The following is a 26,468-nucleotide window of genomic DNA, read 5'->3' as shown; positions in this document are numbered from 1 at the left end:
AGTGATGCATGTCTGATTCTATTTGTCAAGTGATTCATTTCAGTAAATTTAATTTCTGTTATATTTCTTAGTTCAGATATAAAGATCAGTTAGAACGAGAGAAAGAAAACAGACACGCAGAACATTCACCAGGGTTTGAGATAATCCATCAACAATCCAATGCAGCATCATAATATAATTAGAAACAGTCAGTTTCACAAAACGGGTATAAACAGGGAATAAAGGAATTTATGTTTAGAAATCCATCTAGTTAACCTCGTGTTCTCCTTTTACACGAGAGGAATGGATTATGAAATGAACCTTCAAAACAAAAGGTTTCTTTAAAAAGCACACATGTAAATATAATTGAAATAAACTCATTTAACTAACTTTGAAAGCTTTGTGATGTGTAGAATGCACACATACTGGCACTACGATTGTCTGACAAAACACTGCCCTTACACCCCACCCCCACCAGTGTTAATCCTTGGTCCGAGCATTGCAGAAGCATAATCCCCATTTAGCATTAGTAGCAATGGCTTCTACTGTGAGGAACTATTTTTCGATTAGCATGCACTGATTCACGAATAGCTTTTCCACAACATATTCTCAGCTCAGCAAGAAGCCCACACTCCTGAATGAACCAGAACACATTAGTGAGAGAAAGTTCATTAACCTTGCTAGATTCAGGGGTTAACAGGATAGCTGAAGAAAGGAACTGAGTGAACAGCTCTGATGCAAAACAAATTAAAATGAATGTCATCATTTCTTTTGATATTCATTAGCTAATTCAGAGGGAGAAAGCTCTTCTTAAATTTGCAACCATTTATCAGTGAAAAGCAGGTGTACATCTGCTGCTCAAGTGCTTCTCAGTGGTTAAAATAATAATAATAAAAACAACAACATGATGAGACTTACCACATCCACTAAGGGAGTAACTGGGAGAGGGAGAGAAGACCTGAGCAGCAAAATCCTCAAATGTCATTGCTTCTTTGTGGTTGTGGATTATTGCTTCAAGATACAAAGCTCTTTCCTCATAACTGTTGGAAGCAGGTTAAGGAAATGCATACGCTTACAGATACAAAGCCAAACAAACTTATATTCAACCTATGCATTTTCCAAATAAAATCAAGCCACAGTTGTCAGAGTTTTGACAAAGCTACAAGATTCTAAGGACTTCAATAAAATGTATTTTTCAAAAAAAAACCTAACATTTTTTTCTGACAGCTTAATATAAACACTATATGAATGTAGTATTTTTTCATTTTTCATTAAAAAGGCTGATTGACAAAATAAATATGAGCCCTTTATAAATGATAAATGAAAATAATTATGTAACCATAAGGAAAATTGCCATAGCCAATAAACTCAACAGAAGCCCCACATAAATTTTTCCTATATAATAGATCATTTTTTCAAAATGTAAATATATTTAAACTTGTGCAACAGATTATAGAAGGAAAAGGATGAGAAAAATTAAAGTATGAAAACACCTATTATTCATAAGAATATTGAAGTATACAAAAGTATAATAAAGTCATATTTAAAGGTTTTCCAGAAGATTAATTTGATGCACCTGAAATTTCTTATTTCTTGATGGATTCAGTTCTCTCTCTTTTTTTTTTTTTTAAAGTAGAGCGTGTATACACTTCAGTCTTAATTATGCTGACAACAAAGCATCTAAAACCAACAGTATTGCCTTTTAATTAAAACGCGGCAACCTGGAACACACACCATTCAAATGCATAATCAAAAACCAGTCACCAATAAAACTTACAAGCGTAACAAGCTGAAGCAACTTTCCAGCTGTCTTAATAGGACCCCTGCTTGTGATAGCTTTTCGAAGAGGGGAGAGCAAATCTCTCTCTTTGTGTGCAGCTTCTGTTTTCTTTGAAGGGGAATCGTGCACTTCAAACAACAGGGTAACATTTTGAAAAAAAACCTACAACGGATTGAAATATCTCACATACAACTTTGTGAATTAAACACTCAAAACAGCCTGTATGAAATGACATTCCCTGTCACTCAGTTTAAACACAAGTTTCCAGAGTTTCCTAGTATTTTTAAATATGAGAAAAGTGCTCAGTTTTATGTGACCACTATCATCTGAACTGAAAAGTGTTGTGATCATTGATGTAGCACACGGAATGTAAGGCTTAACAAAGCAATACTACATTGTTTGAAAGGTATGTCCTTGAGGACAATCACAGCAGTCCTTTTCAGTTATACTGTGCAGTATCCAAGTTAACTGATCACCACATTAAGGAACCTGACATGGAAGGGCCCCAAAGTGAAAACGTATTTCAAATAACTTTGTGTCTTTAGGAATGAAAGTGAGCATGGTATTCTGCAAAATGTACCTGATGTTATTTTTATTTGCTTTCAAACCCCATTCCAGACAGTACAAGCATCGGCCTCGGTGTATTTGGGGTGGCTTCACTGTTCTAGGCTGAACTCCTGGTGACTCTTGTGAATGAATAGGCTCCCAAACTTCCTATGAGAGGAGGCACACGCCTAGCACCTAGTCTAAAGGGACTGACTGATGCCATTCACATCTCATTATGAACATGCTTATTCTGCACAGCACTTGGCTGTTGCCAGGGCTCTCTATTCCACACTGACACAGCAAGCCGCTGGTCCTGAACAGCAGGATGTTAGGCCTGAGTGGCCGTCTGGTGCACAGACTTTCTGTCACTAAGCTGGCACGTGCTGGCACAGCAGGAGAAGACCAAGGCGTGACAAATTACTGGAAGAGCTAAGCTAAACTTATGGCTGAAAACCACCTGAGCCTGTGGACCTCTGTGGACCTGCCATCCACTCTCAATTCCTCTTTGGCCCTTGTAGTATGCAGTCTGCTCATGGGCTCAGTTCAACGGAGGCAGATAAACTGGAAATTCTTTTCATGCTGCGCCTAATAAAATCCTATGAAAAAGACTTCATATCCAGCATAATAAATGGAGGAGATGCTCATGTATAATTTAAACACTGCACCCTAAGGCAGCAAGACTGGCAAATTAATTCAAGTTGTACTAAAATTAATAATGTTAAAGCATATAAAAATGCTCATGAGTAAAAAAAATGATGAGCAACTGCTTCCCTTCCTGACAATATTTGGAAATCAACAAATTTGCTGAATACCTAGATATTTGCATATATTGATCAGTTTCTTTTACCATAAAGCAGAGAGATTTTCCAATTAAAAAGCAATTTGAATAAAGCCTTCCTGCACACTCACAAGGTAGGGAGAAACTTGCAACAGCAACACTGCCCAATTCCTCTTATTCCCCCTTTCTTTAACATGTTAATGTTTTATCCTGGTTTCTGACCATTCTGTGCCAGATAACTAGTCTTGTAGACATTTGTTAACCAAGAACACAGATAGTTTTATACTGTTTTCTGTAACAGGGAGACAAACTAAGGTCTACTCTTTGCTAACTTTATTGATAATCATCACCCAATGAATACTACCCATGGTACTCACAGCAGTACTTTTTTTTAGGTGGGTAGATGTCTGCTGGAATAAGAATAGCAACTATTTTCCCCACTAAGCCACATGATGCCTAGAGGCACCCTTGTGATGAAGAATACATTATTATTTTTTACAGATTAGTGAGGAGAAAGTGAGACAAGGGTAATGGAAAGAGGAGAGAGTCATGCTGTGTGGGACAACATGAACTTTAGTCTACCCTCCAAATACCTGCCATTTAGCTATGAATACTGGAATTAACATATCTGTTTAACACAGGTACCGGTAGTTTAAATACAAGATTGCAGTCACAAACTTCACAAACCTATGGTGGTTATATGAAAGGCAGAAAACTCAAAGTAGAATGATACCTTAACAGATAACACAATAGCTTAATAACAATGCAAGAAGTAATGACTTGCTCTGTTTGTACCACATAATCATTCTGCAGTTTACATACAGGAAAAATAAGATGGTTCTGCAATAGTTTTAAATTTGTCTTCTTTAGTTGCTTAATATTTTTCTAAGAAACTTCCAACACAATCACTCTTTAGCTGCAACTTTAGATAACTTATCTGAAATAGGAAATTAAGAATGAGTTTGAGGGGTAAAGGTCACTCCCCCCAAATTCCGCCCCTGCTCCATTCACACTTTCAGGTTTGGGTCAAAGTATATTAATGTCCTATATATGGTAGGTAAAAGTAAAGATACCCCTGACTATTAGGTCCAGTCCTGGACGACTCTGGGGTTGCACGCTCACCTCGTTCTATAGGCCAAGGGAGCCGGCGTTTGTCCGCAGACAGCTTCCGGGTCATGCCGTTTACCTTCCTGCCAGAGCGGTATCAATTTATCTATTTGCACTTGATGTGCTTTTGAACTGCTAGGTTGGCAGGAGCTGGGACCGAGCAATGGGAGCTCAACCCGTCGCAGGGATTCGAACCACGGACCTTCTGATCAGCAAGCCCTAGGCTCTGTGGTTTAGACCTGCGCCCCTAATGTCCTATATAGCATGCATTAAATTATTATTCTGTGTCCCACTCCTCTATATTCAAAGCAACTTACTGAATCAGTAGAGTGAGAGATCTAATCACTGATATCCCGTATCATATCTTGTTTGGTCATCAGATGGAGATCTTTGGGCGAGTGAAAGGGTGGGCAAAGATGTTTATTAGTAATAATTTAATGTCCCAGCATGGATTAAATTTACAGTGGTACCCCGCTAGACGAATGCTTCGCTAGACGAAAAACTCGCTAGACGAAAGCATTCGTCTAGCGGGAGGCTGCCCCGCTAGACGAAAAAGTCTATGGGGCTGCCTCGCAAGACGAAAAAATTTCGTCTTTTTTTTTTTTCGTTTTGCGGAGCGCGGCTCCCATTGCCGCTCCGCAAGACGAAAACCCCGCTAGACGAAAATTTTCGCAGGACGAATTATTTTCGTCTAGCGGGGCACCACTGTAATTGAACTAAACCTTAACTGAACATGGAGGTGTGCTGCTGTACACATAGCATTACCAGATACTTCAAAGATGACTATATTTCACTTCTAGCACCTCTCTTGAACAGTTTGTCCACTTGCATGGTGGTCTATTTTGAAATGCAAGAGAGGCCACATTACAGTAAAGTTTCCTCAACCAAGGGGAAAAATATATATAGTCGTACCTTGGAAGTCAAACGTTTTGCGAGTCGAATGTTTTGACTCCTGAACGCCGCAAACCTGGAAGTGAGTGTTCTGGTTTGCGAATGTTCTTAGGAACCCGAACGTCCAACGCAGCTTACACTGCTTCTGATTGGCTGCAAGAGCTTCCTGCAGTCAATCGGTAGCCGCACCTTGGTTTCTGAATATTTTGGAAGTCAAACAAACTTCCGGAACGGATTCTGTTCGACTTCCGAGGTACAACTGTAGCTGCAGTTGGGGACAGAAGTGAAGTCCTATTGCTTTAGTTATATAACAACAGTAAAAAGGGAGCAGGTGGTGCTGTGGTCTAAACCACTGAGCCACTTGGGCTTGCCGATCAGAAGGTCGGCAGTTTGAGTCCAAGCAACGGGGTGAGCTCCCGTTGCTCTGTCCCAGCTCCTGCCAACCTAGCAGTTCGAAAGCATAGCAGCACAAGTAGATAAATAGGTACCGCTGCGGTGGGAAGGTAAACAATGTTTCCGTGTGCTCTGGTACTCATCATGGTGTTCCGTTGCGCCAGAAGCGATTGTCATGCTGGCCACATGACCCGGAAAACTGTCTGCAGACAAATGCCGGCTCCCTCTGCCTGAAAAGCAAGATGAGCGCCGCAACCCCATAGTCAAGTTTGACTGGACTTACCCGTCCACTTTGTGGTAGGAAGGAAGCACAAAGACCCACAGGGGCCATAGGTGTTGTCGTTCAGTCGTGTACGACTCTTCGTGACCCCATGGACCAGAGCATGCCAGGCACTCCTGTCTTTCACTGCCTCTCGCAGTTTGGCCAAACTCATGTTAGTAGCTTCGAGAACACTGTCCAACCATCTCATCCTCTGTCGTCCCCTTTTCCTTGTGCCCTCCATCTTTCCCAACATCAGGGTCTTTTCTAGGGAGTCCTGTCTTCTCATGAGGTGGCCAAAGTATTAGAGCCTCAACTTCAGGATCTATCCTTCCAGTGAGCACTCAGGGCTGATTTAAGAATGGATAGGTTTGATCTTCTTGCAGTCCATGGGACTCTCAAGAGTCTCCTCCAGCGCCATAATTCAAAAGCATCAATTCTTTGGCCATAGGTACAAACCTCTATTTAATCTTTCCCTCCATCTTTCCCAACATCAGGGTCTTTTCTAGGGAGTCCTGTCTTCTCATGAGGTGGCCAAAGTATTAGAGCCTCAACTTCAGGATCTATCCTTCCAGTGAGCACTCAGGGCTGATTTAAGAATGGATAGGTTTGATCTTCTTGCAGTCCATGGGACTCTCAAGAGTCTCCTCCAGCGCCATAATTCAAAAGCATCAATTCTTTGGCCATAGGTACAAACCTCTATTTAATACTGAATAAAATACATGTAGTCCAACACTTTATGGAGTTGCCCCAAACAGTCCTTGAGTGTGAAAAAGAAGATTGGAATCTGTAATGCTCCTATGATATACCCTCAATAAATATAATAGTTAAGCAGCCGATGGGGAGAGGTGCTCTTGAAAAAGCTGAGAATCACAAATCACTTGCCTGTTCTGCTGTCACACAAGCCTCCTGAAAAAAGCACTTGTGTATATCCACCCTTTAAATCTGAAAGGGGGGGACTTTCTTATGATGGTATTAATATCTCATAAACAACAGCTTGTTAAATTAAGCTTTGCTAAGATGCAACGGGAATTAATGATTTTTCCAACACATAAGGCATATCAAGTGAGATCTTAATGTGACCTACAGTTTTCAATTAGGTAGCATGATTGTGAAATCTGCCATGGTAACTTCCCAGATATACAAGTACTAAGGGGGCTTGGGCACCTGTAATCTTTGCCTATGTGCAAAGCAGGTGTCGATTCTCAGGCAAGGCTGAAAGGATCCCATTGTCACAAAAAGGCTGCATGCGACTTCATTCCAAAGGTCCAGAATTAAAGCAAACTGAAGATAAATCAGTGCATGTACAGCTACTGCTGGTCATGTTCTGCAATTATATAGTTTGTTATTTAATAACCTGCTAGGTGATAATTGAATGATAATTAATACATATAACAGAAACCAAACCTTACACCTTTGACTTTTGTTTTTTAAACAGCCTTGTTGAAATACATATTTTTCAAAATTTGCTAGCAAATTTTCTAACAAGTTTCTAACCTTTCTAACAAGTTGATTATGTTTCATGCAGTTCTTATTTGTCATTTGGAACCATTACCAATATATTTTTCTTGACAGACTCCCAAGAAGAAAATATACTCCTCTATCCCAAAATACATGGGACACGGGTGGCGCTGTGGTCTAAAGGTGATCAGAAGGTTGGCGGTTTGAATCCCTGCGGCGGGGTGAGCTCCCGTTGCTCGGTCCCTGCACCTGCCAACCTAGCAGTTTGAAAGCACGTCAAGTGCAAGTAGATAAATAGATACTGCCCCAGTGGGAAGGTAAATGGTGTTTCTGTGCACTGCTCTGGTTTGCCGGAAGCAGCTTAGTCATGCTGGCCACATCACCCGGAAGCTGTCTGCAGACAAACGCCGGCTCCCTCGGCCAGTAAAGCGAGATGAGCGCTGCAACCCCAGAGTCGTCCACGACTGGACCTTTTAACCCCAAAATATCATTTGATTTTTAAAGGTGAACAAAACTGCTTTGTGGGCCAGAAAGGGCCAATGTACTCGCCATCTGTGAACTAGACAGTAACCAATTCAGGATTGAAATCAAAGGATACCTTTTAACCATTAGAAGGGCAAATATAAGAATGCCACTAGGTTAAAGCCAGTTGGAGAAATTTGAGAGACCCTTGATTTTATATTTGGGTGCCACTGTTGTGTCTCACTGTGAGTTGCCACCTCCCACTTAACGTTTTTAAATATTTGACTGATCATATCTGGGACCATGAAGGAATGTGCTCCCAGCTCAATCAACCTTGAGATTTTCTCTTCAGCAATAGCAGCAAAAAGCCTATATGCCAGACCTAACCTATTAGCAATTACACAAATGCAAGTATTGATGTAAAGGGGTGTATGATATACTTATGGTTTCTAGACTGCTACCTAAAAATAAAACAGCTCTTGAGAATACAGAAGTTCGCCAACACAACCTATCTAAGCCGTTTGGAGCTACTGATCTGTTCATGTTCTATATAGCTTTTTCTGTTCTAATGTTGCTTTCTTTTACATTGCCTGACTTGCATGACCTAGTGTGGGTTTCTCCTGGGGCCTGTGCATTTGTATTAAGCCATGGTTTGGTTTGCCTTAGCATGGCATGTGAACAAGGCTATGACATCAACCAATGTAAACTAGTTGTTCAGGAACAGAGTTACTGGTATACTAAACTGAGGCATTGACTGAAGACAAGAATCACTTTTAGGGGGGGAAGTCCTGAGCTTCTAGTCTCCGAGCCATACTGTGAACGCATGCTGTTTATGCCACAGTAACAATCAGAAAGGCCTAACAGAACACCTGGTCCTCTCCGAGTCTGTGTCTTTTTTGGCAGCTAACTGCAAAATTTTCCTACCAGGTGGTTACACTTCAATTACACTAGCTAGTCTTTCTAAAGTTAACAAGAACCCCATGAACATCTTTTATGCATTAAAACACAGTATGAATTTTGTTAATTGTTGCTTATTTTATTTTATTTAACTCATTTAAATTAAAATATTTCTTGATTGTAGCAGACATAAATGTAGATAAAAATATAATCTGCACTGTTTCCACAGTGATTTGATCCAACATGTTATGAGCTCAAAACATTAAAAACATTTCCTATTCTAATTTCTTATTTGCATTTGATTAAGCTCTCAACACATTTTATTTATTTGTAAAATAGATATCCCACCGTTTGTGACAAGCAATCACATTCAAACAAAACAATACAAATCAACACAGTAAGCTCAGTCAGCAAAATAATAAATTTTACACTTGTGGAATCTCCTCCTGTCCCTATAATAAAAACAAATGGCTCTGTATCTACTCACATCCCCATCAAAGGACTGGAGGAATATATTGATTTTCAGCTGGTGCCATGGGAACCAGCTCCTAGGGGCCAAGGTCCCTTTGTCCCCCCAAATAATATTAGAGGTGGCCAGCTCCCCCCATTTGATGGGCATTGCCATTCAAATGCTGTGTGCACCATATCATGTGATCAATTGTTTGAGGCAGGGCTTACCTGGCCCCCCAATATTATATTCAAGTTGGCTCCCTGGGCTGGTGCTGAAAACTACAGTGCCCACACCAGCTGTACTTCAAGGGTGGAAGTACCATCCACAGTTAGGCTGTCACCACTTCTGACTTTGGACTTCTGTTAGGGTTGAAGCAACATAAAGGGCCTGCCAACACACCTTAACACCAGGGCAGGACAATGCCAGGAGAGGCACTTCTTCAGATAACTGGATCCTAATTCATTCAGGGCTTTGTACAAAAGCACTAAAACCTTGAATTAAGCTCAGCAACATGTAGTCCGCCAATGCAAACTCTTCAGGATTATGGTTCCAAGCAGCTGAACCAGCCAACAATTTGGCAGATGCATTTTGCAGCAGCTGCAGCCTCTAAGCAATAAGAAGCAAAGAAAAGTCCTGCTGGAATAGGTCAGTGGCCCAACCAGTCCTGCATCCTGTTTCACAGTGGCCAACCAGATGCCTATGGGAAGCACACAAGCAGGACATGATCCAACAACTGCATGGCCTCACTTGGCTCAGAAGAGAGTGAGGAATAAAGCTGTCCATGGAGGCGCAGGTCAATTCTATATCCAGTGCAGCTGTCTACCAGCTCCATCTGGTACGCAGGCTGAGACCCTACCTGCCCGCGGACTGTCTTGCCAGAGTGGTGCATGCACTGGTTATCTCCCGCTTGGACTACTGCAATGCGCTCTACGTGGGGCTACCTTTGAAGGTGACCCGGAAACTACAACTAATCCAGAATGCGGCAGCTACACTGGTGATGGGGGGCGGCCGCTGAGACCATATAACACCGGTCCTGAGAGATCTGCATTGGCTCCCAGTACGTTTCCGAGCACAATTCAAAGTGTTGGTGTTGACCTTTAAAGCCCTAAACAGCCTCGGTCCAGTATACCTGAAGGAGCGTCTCTACCCCCATCATTCTGCCCAGACACTGAGGTCCAGCGCCGAGGGCCTTCTGGCGGTTCCCTCACTGCGAGAAGCAAAGCTACAGGCAGAGGGCCTTCTCGGTAGTGGCGCCCGCCCTGTGGAACGCCCTCCCATCAGATGTCAAAGAGATAAACAACTACCTGACATTTAGAAGACATCTGAAGGCAGCCCTGTTTAGGGAAGTTTTTAATGTGTGACATTTTAATGTATTTTAAATCTTTTTTGGAAGCCGCCCAGAATGGCTGGGGAAACCCAGCCAGATGGGCGGGGTACAAATAGTAAAATGTTGTTGTTGTTATTCTGCCAGCTACTGATGTAAGTGAACGAATGGCAACAAATATGCTCAAGGACGTGAAAAGATTGACAATCCTTCATCTAACCTGTGCACTACACTGTGACATTTGATAACTAAAGGAACAGGCATTGTGTATAGCATCTACTACAGCACTGGTCTTCAGCTGATGGGTCACTGCCTAATTCCAGGTGGGTCACAAGAGGACCACTACCACCATGCAAATCTATATATATATAAATGTTCAAGATGGGTCGTTTGATGAAGCCACAGTTCTCTGTAACCGCTTGACCGATTGCCTTCAAATTTGGACACAACATTCCTTGGCCATATGGGAAGGTTCTTAGGTACCTAGATTGCAAAAGTATCACACCTTTCCCAGGTAAATCCGTGAATTTGTGCAAAAAACAGCGCCCTCTAGTGGACATCAAAGACCACAGGCTGTGATATATTTCAGAGCTTACAGGGTTAAAACTGCTCTGATCACATGACGTGCTGTTTTTCTGTGAGTCAGCGTTTGGGACGCTTTCTCTTTCTGTTCTGCTCTGCCGGGAGTTAGCCATGCCGGGTCGTTTGTGCTGTAAATAATAAAACTTTTACATAAGGAAGAAGCCAGCTCCTGAGAGATTTATTGCTGCAGCTCCTTTATACACAGACCATCTTCCTGCTACGTGAGTGACTCTGAAATAGCTAAAATTGCTCTGCTAACAGCCCAGAAACCGGGAGGGGAACATAGCAAAGCTGAAAGCATGCTGGACACCATTGCTGGTTCTGGAGAACCATCCCAACTTTGGTAGACGAAAGCGGGGTCATGTGCGCGGGGGGCGGAGCTAGCATTTTTACTGGAGGCAGGCAGCATTTCAAATGGAGAAACTGTGGGAAGGGAAGCAAAAACGGGGTCTCCTTCCAGTGGGGCGGGGGGTCAGGCAGCCCAGGAGGAGAGAGGAGAGGGAGGCAGGGGGGTCGTCAGAGGGAAGCCGCACACAAACTAAAGAGAGAGAGAGAGTCCGCGATGAGAGAGGACAGGGAGGGGGGAACGGGAGAGGAAAAAACAGGTGACGGGGGAGTCTCAGGGCTGTTTCCACAAAATGAGCCACAGCAATGCATGGCCGGGTCTATACATGATAATATTAAGAAATGAGTCCCCAAATACATGTTTGGGTCTGAAAAGGTTAGAGGTACTTGCACTGTTCATCTGGAAGGCACCACAGTGGCCGTCCCTTTTGTAAATTATAGCATTTTACAATTCCTTGCACATTTTTTATGGACACAGCTATAACAATGTATTGAGTGAGGCAATACACAGAATTGGGGGAAACCACAGATACTTCCATGCTCTGCTACAGTATTAAGCCCCAACATTGCTCCCAACGTTTAATTTAACAAAAGTTCCAGGTGTTCTTTGATAGGCATCTTCTTGGTTTGGCGATTATTTGATGCCACCATATTCCAAGATTAACTATGACCACTTGTTTATATTCCTTCAAGCTGAAGCAAGATTTGACTACAGAGCTAGTAGAATGTGCATATATGAAGCAGACAATCTTCAGAGCAAAACAATGACCAGTACTTTTGAATGAAAGGAGTGAAAATGAACATTAGCACATCAAAGGCACTCTTCTGTAAAAAATGGCACAGCATACACTTTAATCTTTTTGACAATCTATTCATGAACTGAACTGAATTCCATTTCCGACACAAATGGAAATGCACAGTACAAGGACATCTTTGCCAACAATAAAATAAGCACCATGCAGAGATATCGTGCTGCAGTCTTTCAACTACTCAAACAAATTGGCAATCATTTTAAACTAAAAATACAGTGTCAAAAATTTCAGTTTTCATAATAAAAAAATTACACCAAAATAGCTGCTGGTTATATATAATGTTTGAAGCTGCACTGTTTCTTATGCAGGACCCCCAATTCAAGGAATCAAGGGGTCAGAAGAAAGCTTTCCTCTCTGTTTTATGTGTGCCTAATGTTATCAAGCGTGACGCGGGTGGCGCTGTGGGTTAAACCACAGAGCCTAGGGCTTGCAGATCAGGTTGGTTCAAATCCCTGCAACGGGGTGAGCTCCCGTTGCTCGGTCCCAGCTCCTACCCACCTAGCAGTTCAAAAGCACATCAAAGTGCAAGTAGATAAATAGGTACTGCTCCGGCGGGAAGGTAAACAGCGTTTCCGTGCGCTGTTCTGGTTCGCCAGAAGCGGCTTAGTCATGCTGGCCACATGACCTGGAAGCTGTACGGCGGTTCCCTCGGTCAGTAACGCGAGATGAGCGCCGCAACCCCAGAGCTGGACACGACTGGACCTAATGGTCAGGGGTCCCTTTACCTTTAATGTTATCAATGCTGATTAGCACTTCTATATCATAGGTGCTGGATGCACCCAACCCTACAAAGCAGTCTATTGTTCTTGAAGATACAAAAAATGAGTCCTGTTTATACTGAAAATAAATGTGATGCTGACATACAAAGCACTTTGTATTTGTCCCTTCTTGTAATTTTGAAGGAAAATGCAGCCAATCCACTTAAATTCTTCAATTGCAATGGTTCACAGCAGCTAGCAATTTTCTAGGAAACTTGTGGAGTATTTAATTGTTTATTCTTTAGAGCCTTAAACTGCAAGCCTCTCCATGTCTACTCAACAATAATTACCCCTGAATTCAGTGGAGCTTACTCCTAGGTAACTGTGTAAAGATTGGGCAGTTTTATACTGCAATCTTAAGCAATTTTATGCAGAAGTCCCACTGAATTCAGTAGGATTTACTCTCTGGTATGTGCTTGATCATTTTCACAGTTTCTATTATAATTTGTGCAGGGAGGCTGCCAAATTTGGGTCTTTGAGCCGGGTGAAAGAAAGCCTACTTTTGCCCCTGGCTTTAGTAGAGATTCCTATCTTGCTAGGATGGGCTAGATGACTCTTGGGGTCCCTTCCAACTCTCCCGACTATGGCTGCGCTCTTTTCACTTTGGTTGGGGACAGCGGGTGGCGCTAGGGAGGGAGATGTCATGTCACCCCTTGGTGTGTGGAGTCCCGCAGGGCGCAATCCTTTCCCCGATGCTCTTCAACATCTTTATGCGCCCCCTCGCCCAGATTGTCCAGAGATTTGGGCTGGGTTGTCACCAATATGCTGATGACACCCAGCTCTATCTGCTGATGGATGGCCACCCCGACTCGGCCCCGGACATGCTGACCAGATGCTTGGAGGCTGTGGCTGGATGGCTTCGCGGGAACCAACTGAAATTAAATCCCCTGAAGACAGAGGTCGTCTGGCTGGGTCGGGATGGTATAGAGCGGCAGACCAACTCCCTTCTCTTGCGGGGGCTCAATTGGTCCCAGCGTCTTCCATTAAGAGTTTGGGTGTAATCCTAGACGCCTCCCTTTCCATGGAGGCGCAGGTTACAGCAACAGTTAAAGAGTCATTTTTCCATCTGCGCCGTTTATCAAGCAGTTGGTCCCCTAACTTTCCCACCCCGACCTGACCAGAGTGATCCACGCTATGGTCACCTCCAGGGTTGTCTACTGTAACTCGCTCTACGTGGGGCTGCCTTTGAAATTGCCCCAGAAACTCCAGCGGGTGCAGATCGCTGCAGCGAGGCTCCTCACGGGGACCTTGCCATGGGAGCATATTCATCCCATGCTTTACCAGCTGCACTGGCTCCCGGTGGAGTACCAGGTCAGGTTCAAAGTGCTTTAAAGTCCTATGCGGCTTAGGACCCTCGTACTTAGGGGACCGCCTCTCCTGGTATGCCCCACAGAGGACCTTGAGGTCCACAAATAACAATAGCCTAAGGGTCCCGGACCCAAAAGAAGCCAGATTATCCTCCACAAGGGCCAGGGCTTTTTCAGTGTTGGCTCCGACCTGGTGGGATACTCTGTCCAACGAGACTAGGGCCCTGTGGGACCTGACCTCCTTCCGCAGGGCCTGTAAGACAGAGTTATTCCGCCTGGCCTTTAATCTAGCCTGATCCCCTATTCCTTTCCCCCTTCCCTTTTTTCTGAAGAAACCCTTCTGGGTCCCCACATTAAAATTCCTCCCTGGTCTCCCTACTGGCCTAGCAAGACTAACCTGGCCAGTTAGCTCTGGGGATCCCATTGATGTTTTTTATGCTGTTTTAAGCTGTTTTTTGTTTTAATCATTGTCTTACATTTGTTGTTAGCTGCCCTGAGCCCGGTTTTTGGAACGGGAAGGGCTGGGTAGAAACAAATGATGATGATGATGATGATAATTATTATTATTATTACAGTTCTGTATTTCTGTGATTCTAAGTAAACATGGGTTGTACACATATAGCTGGTAGGATCACCCCTAACTTCTACATTTGGCTTAGGGTACAGGGCCCAGACTCAACTGAACAGCTAGGAGAGGCTCCTGGGAGGCCAGAGGGACATTGATGGAACAATTCTTGGATTGGGGCAACTGACTAAAATGTTTTAAAATGTTTTAAACAGTTCTCATTTTGGTTCCTATGTTTTGTTTTTGTCAGGTTGGTGTTGGTTAAATGTTTAGTTGGGGTGGGTGGTTATTTTAATTTGGGTATAACTGTAAGCTGTTTATTGTTGTTGTTGTTGTTGCTGCACATTAATGCTCGACAGAGACCAAAGTGTGGTGAGGAATGCTGGGTAAGGAGGCATGGAGACAGTAGGTGGTGATGGTGTGGACTTTGGATCTGAAGTGAGGTTGGATTTTTACTTTTTATTGTTTTTTTGGGGGGGGAGCGGCAGCCCATTGAATCACAGAATGGTCTGCCTCTTACTCAGGCTCAGGCTGTGCTGCTGTTTTCAAGATCCAAGATGCAGCGAGGAGGTGAAGGAACCTGCCTTCCGATGCCTGGGAGAGGAGTGCTGTGCTGGGCCATGCTGGCATGAAGCAAAACACATACACATAGGGGACAAATGATCATTGCAGCAAGGAAAAAGCCTTGCAATGTGCCCCATGCATGAGGGATGATTCTACTGGCACTTGCATAACCCTGATTTCCCAGCCTCTTTCCCCTCCTGATCGCAGGAGGAGGTTGCTCTTTCGCCTGCGCTGGAGAGGCTCTCGCTGCCCTTCTCCCACAGAATGTCCTTCCCCATGGAAGTTCCTTTCCATTTCTGCTCTCTCTCTTGTTCTCCGACGCATGTGAGAGGAGCACTGGTGGGGCCGCAATGGGGAGCACTTGCATGGGGGCGCCTGCTTTGCGCCCCCCTCAAAAGGTCAAGCCCGGGACCATGGCCCCTCTGGCACCTCCCACGCTACACCCCTGGCATTACTGCCAGGAAAGTACATTACAGTGGAACATCTGTTCCGGGTCGCTGTGCGTAACACGGGTGTGCGTATCCACAATGCACAACCCTCCCTGAAAACCTGGAAGTAGCGCGATTTGAGCGCTTCTGCGCATGTGTGAAGTGTGCAGAAGCGTTCTGCGCATCTGAGGGTCACGCGTGCTCTGGAAATGCTTCCGGGTTGCGGGCTTTCTTAACTCGAACATACGCAACACGGAGCGTGCGCAACCCGGGGTATGACTGTATAAATGTGTGCTGTGGGTCTTAAAAGTCTGGAGACTGGGCTAAAGTCTTCATTTAAAACCACATATCAAACACCAATAGTTTCAAAGAGGAAAAAAAAGGAAAACTTCTCAAAATGAAAATTCTATGTTCAATTAACCCTATTGTTTAAATACAGATTCAACAACAGGACTAGAAAGTACATTGGGGAAAAAATCCTATGAACAAGAAGCCAGTGTAAAGCATGCTGGTGTAAATTTAGCCAGCATAAAGTTACCAACAGAGCCAAACTGTTTAGCAGTGAGGCTGTTGTTGTTGTGTACCTGTTGCCAAAATATCACAGGCCATAGATTATTTAAGAGCCATAGGCCTGGGTAAAGAGGAATGTTTTTGCCTGGTACCTAAAGACATGTAATGATGGTGCCAGGCGAGCCTCTCTGGGAAGAGCATTCCACAACCAGGGAGCCACCACAGAAAAGGCATGTTCTCTTGTTGTCACCCTCCAAACTTTTTGGGGATAGTCACAAGGGAGGAGATCAAAGCAGGTGCATGACAAACTATGTCAATATGCCCCAACTGGGCCAAAGGCTAAATATCAGGAGACTGCTGACTGAGTCATCCCAAGTCCAGCAGAGGGGAAACAATCCTTTAAAATAGTGTTTGAGTTACACTACCCTTCTTGCTGGCTTAATTTATGCCAGGTTACATGACCAGGTTGAGGGGTCTTAGGATCCATCCTAACTTAATCTTCTCTGGTGGAGTCTAACAACGGCTGGAGGGCACCATGTATATGCATAAACAGTTAATTTTTAAACTCCTGTGTAAATTGGTGATGGCCATAATCACAACATATCTGTATTTATATTTGGTGCATTGTTAAAATTTGTTATTGCTGTTTTTATACATTAATTTTCATTTTTATATTTTCTTATACTGTCATACTGAAATTTTGTACTGCTATATTGACACAATTTGTATGTTTATTGATATGCTATGTTTTCTGTTTTTTTCTCTCCCTCGTATTGTGGGTTGCTTTGAATGCAAGTGTTTATGGGTAAGTGACATACAATCTAATCTTAATGGAACTGAACTATATTGAAAATTATTTATTTTTGACTGTTATGCTGAATTGGCAATTCTTCTATTTGGCTGTTTTTGGGCAGGGAAGAAACTTTCTTCATAGGAAAGTCATGCACAACCACTGCCCTAGAAATGTCTGGAGATGAAAAGCACTTTTAAACTCTCCACCTTAGTGGGAAAAAGCCTGCTTGGTGCAGTGGTTCTGGGAGGACTGAGGATTCTCTCCCTCCCTCAAGGGTTTTGGTATACACAATTCTTTGTGTGTACGCAGAACCCTTAGAACTGAACCTTTGCATAAGATGTGATTGTACTGTATATACAGGGGGGAAATACTAATAATGTAGATATGAAAATAACAAATTCCCCAATCCCAGTAGGAACCAGAGCTACCTTCTGACAATAATCTCATACTAGAAGAATACCTGGATAAGGAAATATTTTAAATTTTAGTGATGTTGTCAAGTCTCCTTTATCAGTATTGACAGTTCTCTCAGGTACTGGCACAGCACAGTATTTTTTTTTTTAAATGTACATGGTGTAACTGGTAGATCCACATTATAACCACAGTGAATATGCAGTGTTCTTTGCTTCAACAACATTGTTTTGTGTGTGGAGGGGGGAGCAGGAGGTGAGAGAGAATACTAATACCAAAAAAATGTTTTAAACTTGTACAAATTGTTGGCATTGAAGTCCTATTCAACAATTGGAAAATTACTACATGTCTTTTATAGGGCAAAGAACACATTAAGAGTTCATTAATTAAACAGTGCTTGTGGAACAGATGGAATGGCTATCTGGGTTCTAATTACTGTAAGTTGTACAGAGGTTTGCAGTCCTTAATGAGCTCAATAAAATGAATGATTACACATCAATCACAATTAGAGATACCTATAAGATGGGTTGAATAATCATTGTAATATGTCAAGCATGGTAAAACAAAGAACAACAGGCAACGCAAAACATAATTAAGAATAAATAGTCCATCCCAACCTCTGGGGGAAAAGTGACGTATTTGCACAATTTCTTACCATTCATGTAAAGTCAAGGGGTGGTATTAAAAAAAAAATTAATCAGAGTACACTCATTAAAACAAACAAGCCTAATATAAGCATGCCCATTAATTTCAATGGGTCTAGTATGAGCAAAACTGATAATATAGCTCTACATTATCTCTTTCAAAAGGAGAGGCGGCAACTCTTCCCTCCTCAATGCATTGACATAGCCGAGGTACTTCTGGAATTTTGGCATCCCAGGCAGTTGCCAAGTTTGTATATGTGGGGTGGACCTGCTTTCCTGGCAAGTGGACGACTATGCCTCTATGACGTCCTCCCCATGGTTTGGATGTCTTGTTACCAAGAGTGACACCAAGAGTTTGTGCTATTGCAGTAAAGGCTGCCCATTAAAAAAGGTGGTTGGGTATAAGCACACAGACCCAGCTGAACCCTTCATTTGCCAAAATTCACTCTTATTAAAGATTGTTTGTGGGAAAGTGGTTTCCAAAGTATTATAATGACATAAATCCACTTCTGCTACTCACAATGGAACAATGCTAGTCAACTATATGTAAATCTCTAATTTAAGTGTGTGATTTAAGTTTTTTTAAATTACACTTTCCTTTTGAGTAATTTTTTCACTTTTCACTTAATCAGATGTACAGTCAAATCTTTCACATTTGGCCAAGAAGTTCACTCTTTAGATTTGCAAAGATTTGTGATTAAAGCAGAAGCTTTTTAGCCTGAGGGGTTAAAAGTGTGGGTGTGGAAGTGCGCTTTTGTTAGAAAAATTAGCAATGCTATGAGTCATTGTGCATTAGCGGCAGAATAGTTTTGCATCTTGTATGAACCCAGACACCATATGCCATGCGAGGACCTATTACTTTATTCGGTGCCATTGCTGACAGGCAGACACGTGGATATCCCCAATGGAAAGACTGTCTCTTCTCTGTGGTGAGTACAGGAACCCAGTGATCTGAACACATCAGACATTGTAACTAGCAGCAGGAACAGCTGGTAAGCTAGGAAGAAGCAATGGCAATACAGAGCTAGAATGTTAATGAGAATGTGTGAGCTAAACCACAGTGCAAGCCTCAAAGGAGTGGGGTGGGGGGGCATTAAAAAACACTTTATTTTATGCAGTTCATGCAGCCCAGCATTTGGGATTTTTCTTCCTGAAATCATAAATACCGAATCTGAGTTAAGCATTAGTTCTAAGAAACTAAGAAACTGATATTGTTCAAGAAGCTCAGAATTTGTTCCTGTCATCCTATTGAAAGCATGTTAACCTTAACTTCTTTCATTTTCCAAATAAAATAAAATAAAATAAAATAAAATAAAATAAAATGGTACATTCCTGAGTCAGTAAAGCCTTAGCCAAGACTTAGATTGAAGCAGATGCATGTCTTGCTGGTTTCAACATCACAGTTGTAATTACTTAAGCTAGATCAAGTAAACATTTTAATGCAAAAAGCAAACAAAACTCAAAACATGACAATGAAAGGACTAGTGCATATAGAAGTAAATAATGTTTTTAAATGCATTGCAATTTTTCACAATTGACCGCACTTTAACACAACAGGATTAGAATGATTAGTCATTTAGCAGTAGCATCAACAATGCCATATATGCTGAAAAGGGTTAAAAAGTCAAACATTTTACATGAATTTCATTCTATCCTAAACATGCATAATCTGGACTTTGCTTTTTGACAAAATGTGAAGGCATTTTACCTGATAAGATCTTTGTGTGCATTTTATTATGTTTACTATGCTTTCACCGAAACTCAATGAAGCAATGAAAAACTTCTTTATTATAAAACCTGAGAAATCTACATTGCCTTTGCTCCCAAGAAGGCAAAATAAGATTGCTGCTATAAAGAATACAGTAGCAAGAATGCATACTATGCAAGCAACCTCATTTAAACACAAGCTGATGTTAGTTTAGTATGGGAAAATTATATGCTCACCCCAAACAATATTTCTCAAACCGTGCATTCATTTTCTCATTTGATACTTTAATTGAACAGTAAATTGGTCAGTGGGTGGTCACTTTTGAACCAGAATGAAAATAAATGCGGACACTATGTAGTATAAGGAAATATGCAGTAAGTATATTGGGAAAGAACACAAAAATATTCTTCTTTTTAAAAGTTTGTTTCTTCACTTAAGCTTTGAGAATTCATATTTAACTGTTCTTATAATACTCTTATATTAACAAGTACTGGTGCAGGTTTGGGTTACAGTATTGGTATGTGTTTCAGCTGAGCTGCAGTAGAGCACTTTCACAAATATTTCTCACACTGAAAAATATATTTCACCTTGGGGATTTTTCATTAATTCAGGAAATTCCCACATTATGAATTAGCTTATTTTGCTATTAACGATGTAATCGCATAGCCAAATCAGCTGCCTACTAAGTGTCCTGACGACATCCTGTTTAGTGTGTGATTATTGACAGAGCAGAATAGTAAGTGAAACTATACCTAAAAAGAAGACAGCCTAAAAATGAAACAAAATGGCATTGAAACAGCAGCAGATGACAGAAAACAGTGAACATTTACTCAGTTTAGAGTTTTTTGTGGAAATACGTTTTGATTTAAAAAGTCAGAAAAGGAGAACAGCTAGCAAAACCCTAATTAGTATGCTCTCAACAGGAGGGTATATCTTATGCTGGAACATTCTCTCTGGTAGTCTAAATGGAAGGAGAGACAGCACATGACTAATAGCTAAGTGATAACCATAGTTTGGTGAGGATTTTAAGTGCCAGGGCACCTAGAAAGTTGAAGAGAAGGAACTGAAGAAATTATTGAATAGAAAAGGGCTAATTACTACTTATTCACAACTAGCTGACCTGGCCACACGTTGCTGTGGCTCATTTTGTGAAATGGAAAAGGAAGATGTAAAAGAGAAAGTGCATGCCTCCCCACAGCTTACCCTATTGAACTCCCACCTGCCTCCTCTCCGTATTTCCCATTTTCGCTTGCCTCCCCACAGCTTCTCCCGTTGAACTTCCGCCTGCCTCCTGTTTGTCTCTCCCCCGTTTTTACCTGCCTCCCCACAGCTTCTCCCGTTGAACTCTTGCCTGGCACCTCTCTGTCTCCCTCCCCTCGCTTTCTCCTTCCTCCCCACAGCTTCTCCCATTGAACTCCCGCCTGTCTTCTCTCCGTATTTCCTGTTTTTGCCTTCCTCCCCACAGCTTCTCCCGTTGAACCTCCGCCTGCCTCCTGTTTGTCTTTCCCCCATTTTCGCCTTCCTCCCCACAGCTTCTCCCGTTGAACTTCCGCCTGCCTCCTCTCCGTATTTCCTGTTTTTGCCTTCCTCCCCACAGCTTCTCCCGTTGAACTTCCACCTGCCTCCTGTTTGTCTTTCCCCCGTTTTTTGCCTTCCTCCCCACAGCTTATTCCGTTGAACTTTTACTATCTCCTCCCCCCCTCTGGAAACCTGATACATGGTACAGTCCGCTCTGGCATTGAGCCTGGGGTCAGAAGGGACCATAACGATGCAAGGAGGGGTGATGGGGAACTGGTAGGGTCCTTATACATTTGTGTGCGGCGCTTTTTCCTCTTCTGATAACTGGAGTTTCGTTTGTAAAGCGATACAGCAGTGCAGAAAGGATTGTGTGTGGAGACAGGATAGGGAGCGAAGCATAGTTGCTGAGCTTTCTCATCCTACACCCCCCCCGCCATAAGGAGTGGTATGGCCCGGGCCTAAAAACCTTTTCCTGCCTGGAGCTGAAACTACTAAGAAGAGTTGAGGCCTTCCTCTTAACTGTTTTTTTGGCGGTAAGGCCCTTGGCAGAGGCTGAGGCTAGGGATATTAATGGCGAGGTTTCCCTGCTGTCTGAAAATGGATGACTGAGGTGAAGGAGGTTTCTTGTTCGGCGCACAGTCTGTGACGCTGCCCTGCGATGACCCTTTCTATTGGTTGTTGTTCAAAGTCTTCAGTTGTGTTGCTGGTGACACGTAATGTGTGCACCATTTTTTTTTGGCCTTTATTCTATATTTTAGGCATGACAGGTGTGGTTTTTTTTGAATTTTTATTATGCTAGATCCTTCCCCCATGGTCATGTTACGCTTTATCCTAAATTTGATGTGATTTGGTCCAGTGGTTACGGTGCAAGGTGGGGCCGGACGTGCACGCAATGGGAATATATATATATAGATTAAGCTTCCTAGCAAAATGCCTGCAAATATTTTCTCCTTGTAAAATAAACATTTGTGGTTTTATCTCCATATTATGTTAGATTAATGTAAATATTTAAATAAAAGGAACAGACATTTTATTCTGCTAATTTGGTTTGATAGTTCAGACTTGTCTAGAAACCATGTGCCCTGGACCAGTGGACCACTTGAAGACTGGCTAGCATCTATGAAGATTTCTTCTCTAATTCTTAGAGGACTACCCTCAGTTTGACAACCCTTCTGCTTGAAACCTCACTTGCTTTGTTTGGATAAGTATGCTGATGGAACTTTACAGTCGTGTGACCCCAGTACAGGGCCAGTAGAATTGGAGCGGCCAGACTAAGAATTGGAGTTCACTGGAGACAGAACTGACCATGCAGAACATCAGGGTATCCAAAAGCTCTGAGAACAAATTCAGAAACTTGCACTGATTTGCTGGATCAGCTCAGCATGTTCTGCCTGCCTAGCCTCCATTCAGTGAAGCAAGAGGCATTATCAGAGTTCAACGACACATTCCAGCTACGCAAAAACTCTCAAAGAGGATGTAGAGCAGGGCCAGTAACAGGTGTGGCTGGGGCTTGAGTAGCATCCCAAAGGTCTGACAGAGGCTTGGAGGGCTGCATTTCACCTCTGGGGCTTGAGGTTCCCCACCTCTGCTTTAATCCTTTGCCTCCCATTGTAGTCCCAATCTGGATCCACCCACCCTGGCATTTGCATTCTGGAAGGGGAAAAAGCTCCTGATACTTTTCCTAATGCAGATTGCAGGTGTGAAGCCCCAATCCAGGTCTGGATTACACTGGAAGCAAAGGGTTAAAGCCCTCTAATTCCCACGACAGGTTCCCAGTCTAGATCAGGAGGCAATCTGCAGCAATTTATGAAATAAATATCTTACGCTTAATCATATATTGCTTTACTCTTGCTTTGCAGGATCATAGTTGGCTCAGCCCCTCCCTACCCGGTTTCAGTTGCAGACCTTGAGGTCTCAAATTTCAGTGATGCCCTGTGCAATGCCAAAATTTGGTGCCATCCGCCTTTCATTCTACATCACAGTTGTGGTGCCTCATGAGGCTCCGTGCCCAGTGCAACCAAACCTGTTGCGCTTCCCTAACTCTGCCTCTGCCTGTTTCAGGGCTTTGGGTGGGCTTCTGCTAGCAGGTACCCCAAGGAAGCACTCCACCCAGCTGCACATTCAACACTACAGATGAACGATACCTCTACCCAATCAACACACTCCTTCCACCCCAAGTCCAGCACAAAGGGCGTCTGGATTGCGAAGGAGTTTCAAGAAAAGAGATTGATATGGCAGGAGAATTACTTGTATGAAACTGAAGTGACTCTCATGGATCACAACGTATGTAAGATGTACATGAACAAAACAGCACTTCTAAGAGTCTACTATTACAGTTGTACCTATTGGGTGGCTTTACCCCATATTTTTTTGTTCATCTTTAACATGAGGGGGCTGCTAATTATTGTGGGAGGGTCAGCACCATTAAAATTCACAGTAAAGATTATGAGAAGCAAACACGCAAGAGTGAATGTTTTAAGCCTGCCTTAGAAGTTCATCTGAGATTTCAAGGTCTAAACTGGAACAGTACCTAAAACAAGTGCAGATAATTTACAGAGGATTTAATTGCGTACCTATTGCAGAGGTATACTAAGGCCTTCTATGAAATGTAATAATTCTTGACAAATCTACAGGACATACACAGAAAAATCCAATGTTAATACCACCCTAAAAGCTTCACATGTCATTACAGGCTGGAACAGATTACAGCTATTGATTGCTGCCTGGAGAATGTTCTCGCTGTGAGAACGGAAGGCAAGCAGCAGTGACAGACAGCTCAGCTATTGATCTACTCCAGCAGGGAAACTGCACTTCAAAATGAAGGTCAGTACTCCTTTATGCCACCAATTAGACCTACTATAATGTTCATCAGGACACTACAGAGATTGGTGAGATTGTTACGAACAATTCTGAGTCATATTTTATTTCCAACATGCATAGTTTCTGACAACAACTGACTGAAAACTATAGAAGGCAAATTATACATACCCAATGACGGCAGAACTGATAATCTTGGAAGGGGGGAAATGCCATGTCCCATAAACTGAATGGGAAAAAGTGATTGCAATATATATATATATATATATATATATATATATATATATATATATATTCTCAAGACAAAATTACATGAAAGTATAAGAGTGAAATCCAATGCTACTGTTCTGGTTATGGAACAGTTTTTGATCTAGTGTGTCAGGGAACTGTCCCCGGCGCAGCGCAAGGTGGTGGAAGGGCTCTAGGGGTGCTACAGAGGGCCCTCGTCCCACCTGGCCAGCAGCACCTCCTCTGGCAGCCGAGGGAGCAGCGAGGCTTCGAGCGGGGAGGGGCAGGCTTTTCAGGGTATGGAGGGAAAAGGCTCTGAGGATGCTGGAGAGACCCCGCACTCCTTTCGCTTAAGGGGCGAGGAAGGAGACACGCAGCTTCCGGCACCCCAAAGGCACCAAGGGGTGAAACGAAAGGATGGGAGGCAGGGTTTCCGTATACCAAAGCTCTTTTGTTGGGGTCAGAACCGGAAGGGGCCACTCCCGGATTCTGACGACGTTTGATACACACATGAACTTATTAGCTCTACACTGTACATAGTTTGCACAATAAAACTCTTAAGGGAAACTCGGAGTTTTGCCTGCTTACTCATGAGCAACGAACAGAAGACCTTACACAGTGGAAACATCTGGAAACGGAAGAGAAGGGGAGGCAATTTTCACCAGTTTTCTCTTTCCCCTACAGCTCTAATTCCATGCCACCTTCCATGTTGCTGTGGATAGTCCCTCAACACTCTGCAACATTTTTTTAGGTGGTGTAGGGGGACTCAGTGAAAACTGTCTCCGCTTCTCTTGTTAGCAGAGCAAAAGCAGTTCCGCAAGTGGCACCATACCACTGGATGCTTTTTTCTCAAAAGAGATCCTGAGGCATCAATAACATAAAACATAAAATGTAGCTCAACAATGTATTGTATAATTCATGTTTCAGAATCTCTCAATCAATAAGAACCTAGGCATACAAAGGTTCTCAGGCTCATCTATTTATTTCAAGTATGGAAGAATTGGAATGCTCAAGGAAACCAACTGGTCCATGAAATGTTTTCTTTCATTATGAACAAAATAATATTTCAGTGGCATTTTAAATACGATTTCTGCTTCTCCCGTTGTTATTTATAATACTTTCACCTACCACATATTCAAAAAACCAAACTCAGGTGGTGAGTGTAAACAGGATTGTAGTTAAAATGGGGACACTGAGAAATAAGAGGAAGAAATCAGTATGATTGAGGAGGGAACCCCAAGGCTTTCAGAAATTTGAACAAATAAATTAAAATAAACCTTAAAATGTTGCCCACTAACAGAAGCAGATTTAGGGGAGCACACCTGGTTCACCCACACTGGGCACTGAGTTGAGAAGGCACTCAGCGTAGGGGGCGCTGCAACAATGACGAACGGAAAGCGAGAGGCGGCGGGGACGGGGGGGGGGGGGATTTTAGCGTTGCACAGGGCACTGCTGAAATGTTAAAGTCCTCTACTGCCACTAAAATAACCAAGCAAATTCTATTCCCTACCTAGGTAAAAAAGAAAAGAAAATACCAACGGTAAAGGACCCCTGGACGGTTAAGTCCAGTCAAAGGCGACTATATCGCTTACAGGCCAAGGGAGCCGGCGTTTGTCCACAAACAGCTTTCTAGGTCATGTGGCCAGCATGACTAAAACACAACAGAACACTGTGACGGAAACCAGAGAACACGGAAACAGTGTTTACCTTCCTGCCGCAGCGGTACCTATTTATCTACTTACGCTGGTATGCTTTTGAACTGCTAGATTGGCAGGAGCTGGAACAGAGCAAGGGGAGCTCACCACGTTATGGAGATTTGAGCCACCGACCTTCCGTTTCAGCAAGCCCAAGAGGCTCAGTGGTTTAGACCACAGCGCCACCCACATCCCTACCTATACCTGTACCAGACTGATTTTGTGCACCCATGTCAGTTTCATCTAGGACTAACTGGAGCAGAACAGCCACCCCACCCCTCTTCAAATACCTTGTTTAGAAAATAAAAGTTAAGTGCAGACTGATAACTGCCCAGATCAGACAGTTCAAGTAAAGGAAACTGCCACCATCCATGATGGGCAAGAATCCAGAAGACTGCTGCAATAGTCCATAAACTTTGTCTATATCTCCAGGCTGCAATAACAGAAACTCACCCA

General features: G+C 42.8%; 1 protein-coding gene across 3 annotated transcripts in view; it reads right to left on the bottom strand.

Moving 5' to 3' along the window:
- RALGAPA2 (Ral GTPase activating protein catalytic subunit alpha 2) overlaps positions 1 to 26,468 on the bottom strand; it is a 175,859-nt gene that overhangs the window by 22,425 nt on the left and 126,966 nt on the right. For all 3 annotated transcript variants that reach the window (XM_033154123.1, XM_033154121.1, XM_033154122.1), the window contains one exon: positions 898 to 1,019. In XM_033154123.1, coding sequence (XP_033010014.1) covers positions 898 to 1,019 — 122 coding nt within the window. The remainder of the gene's footprint in view (positions 1 to 897; positions 1,020 to 26,468) is intronic.

This window comes from Lacerta agilis, chromosome 7, assembly GCF_009819535.1.
Source record: "Lacerta agilis isolate rLacAgi1 chromosome 7, rLacAgi1.pri, whole genome shotgun sequence".
Lineage (NCBI taxonomy): Eukaryota > Metazoa > Chordata > Lepidosauria > Squamata > Lacertidae > Lacerta > Lacerta agilis.
Note: the sequence above shows the minus strand (reverse complement) of the source record. Positions and strands in the feature narration are given on the sequence as shown.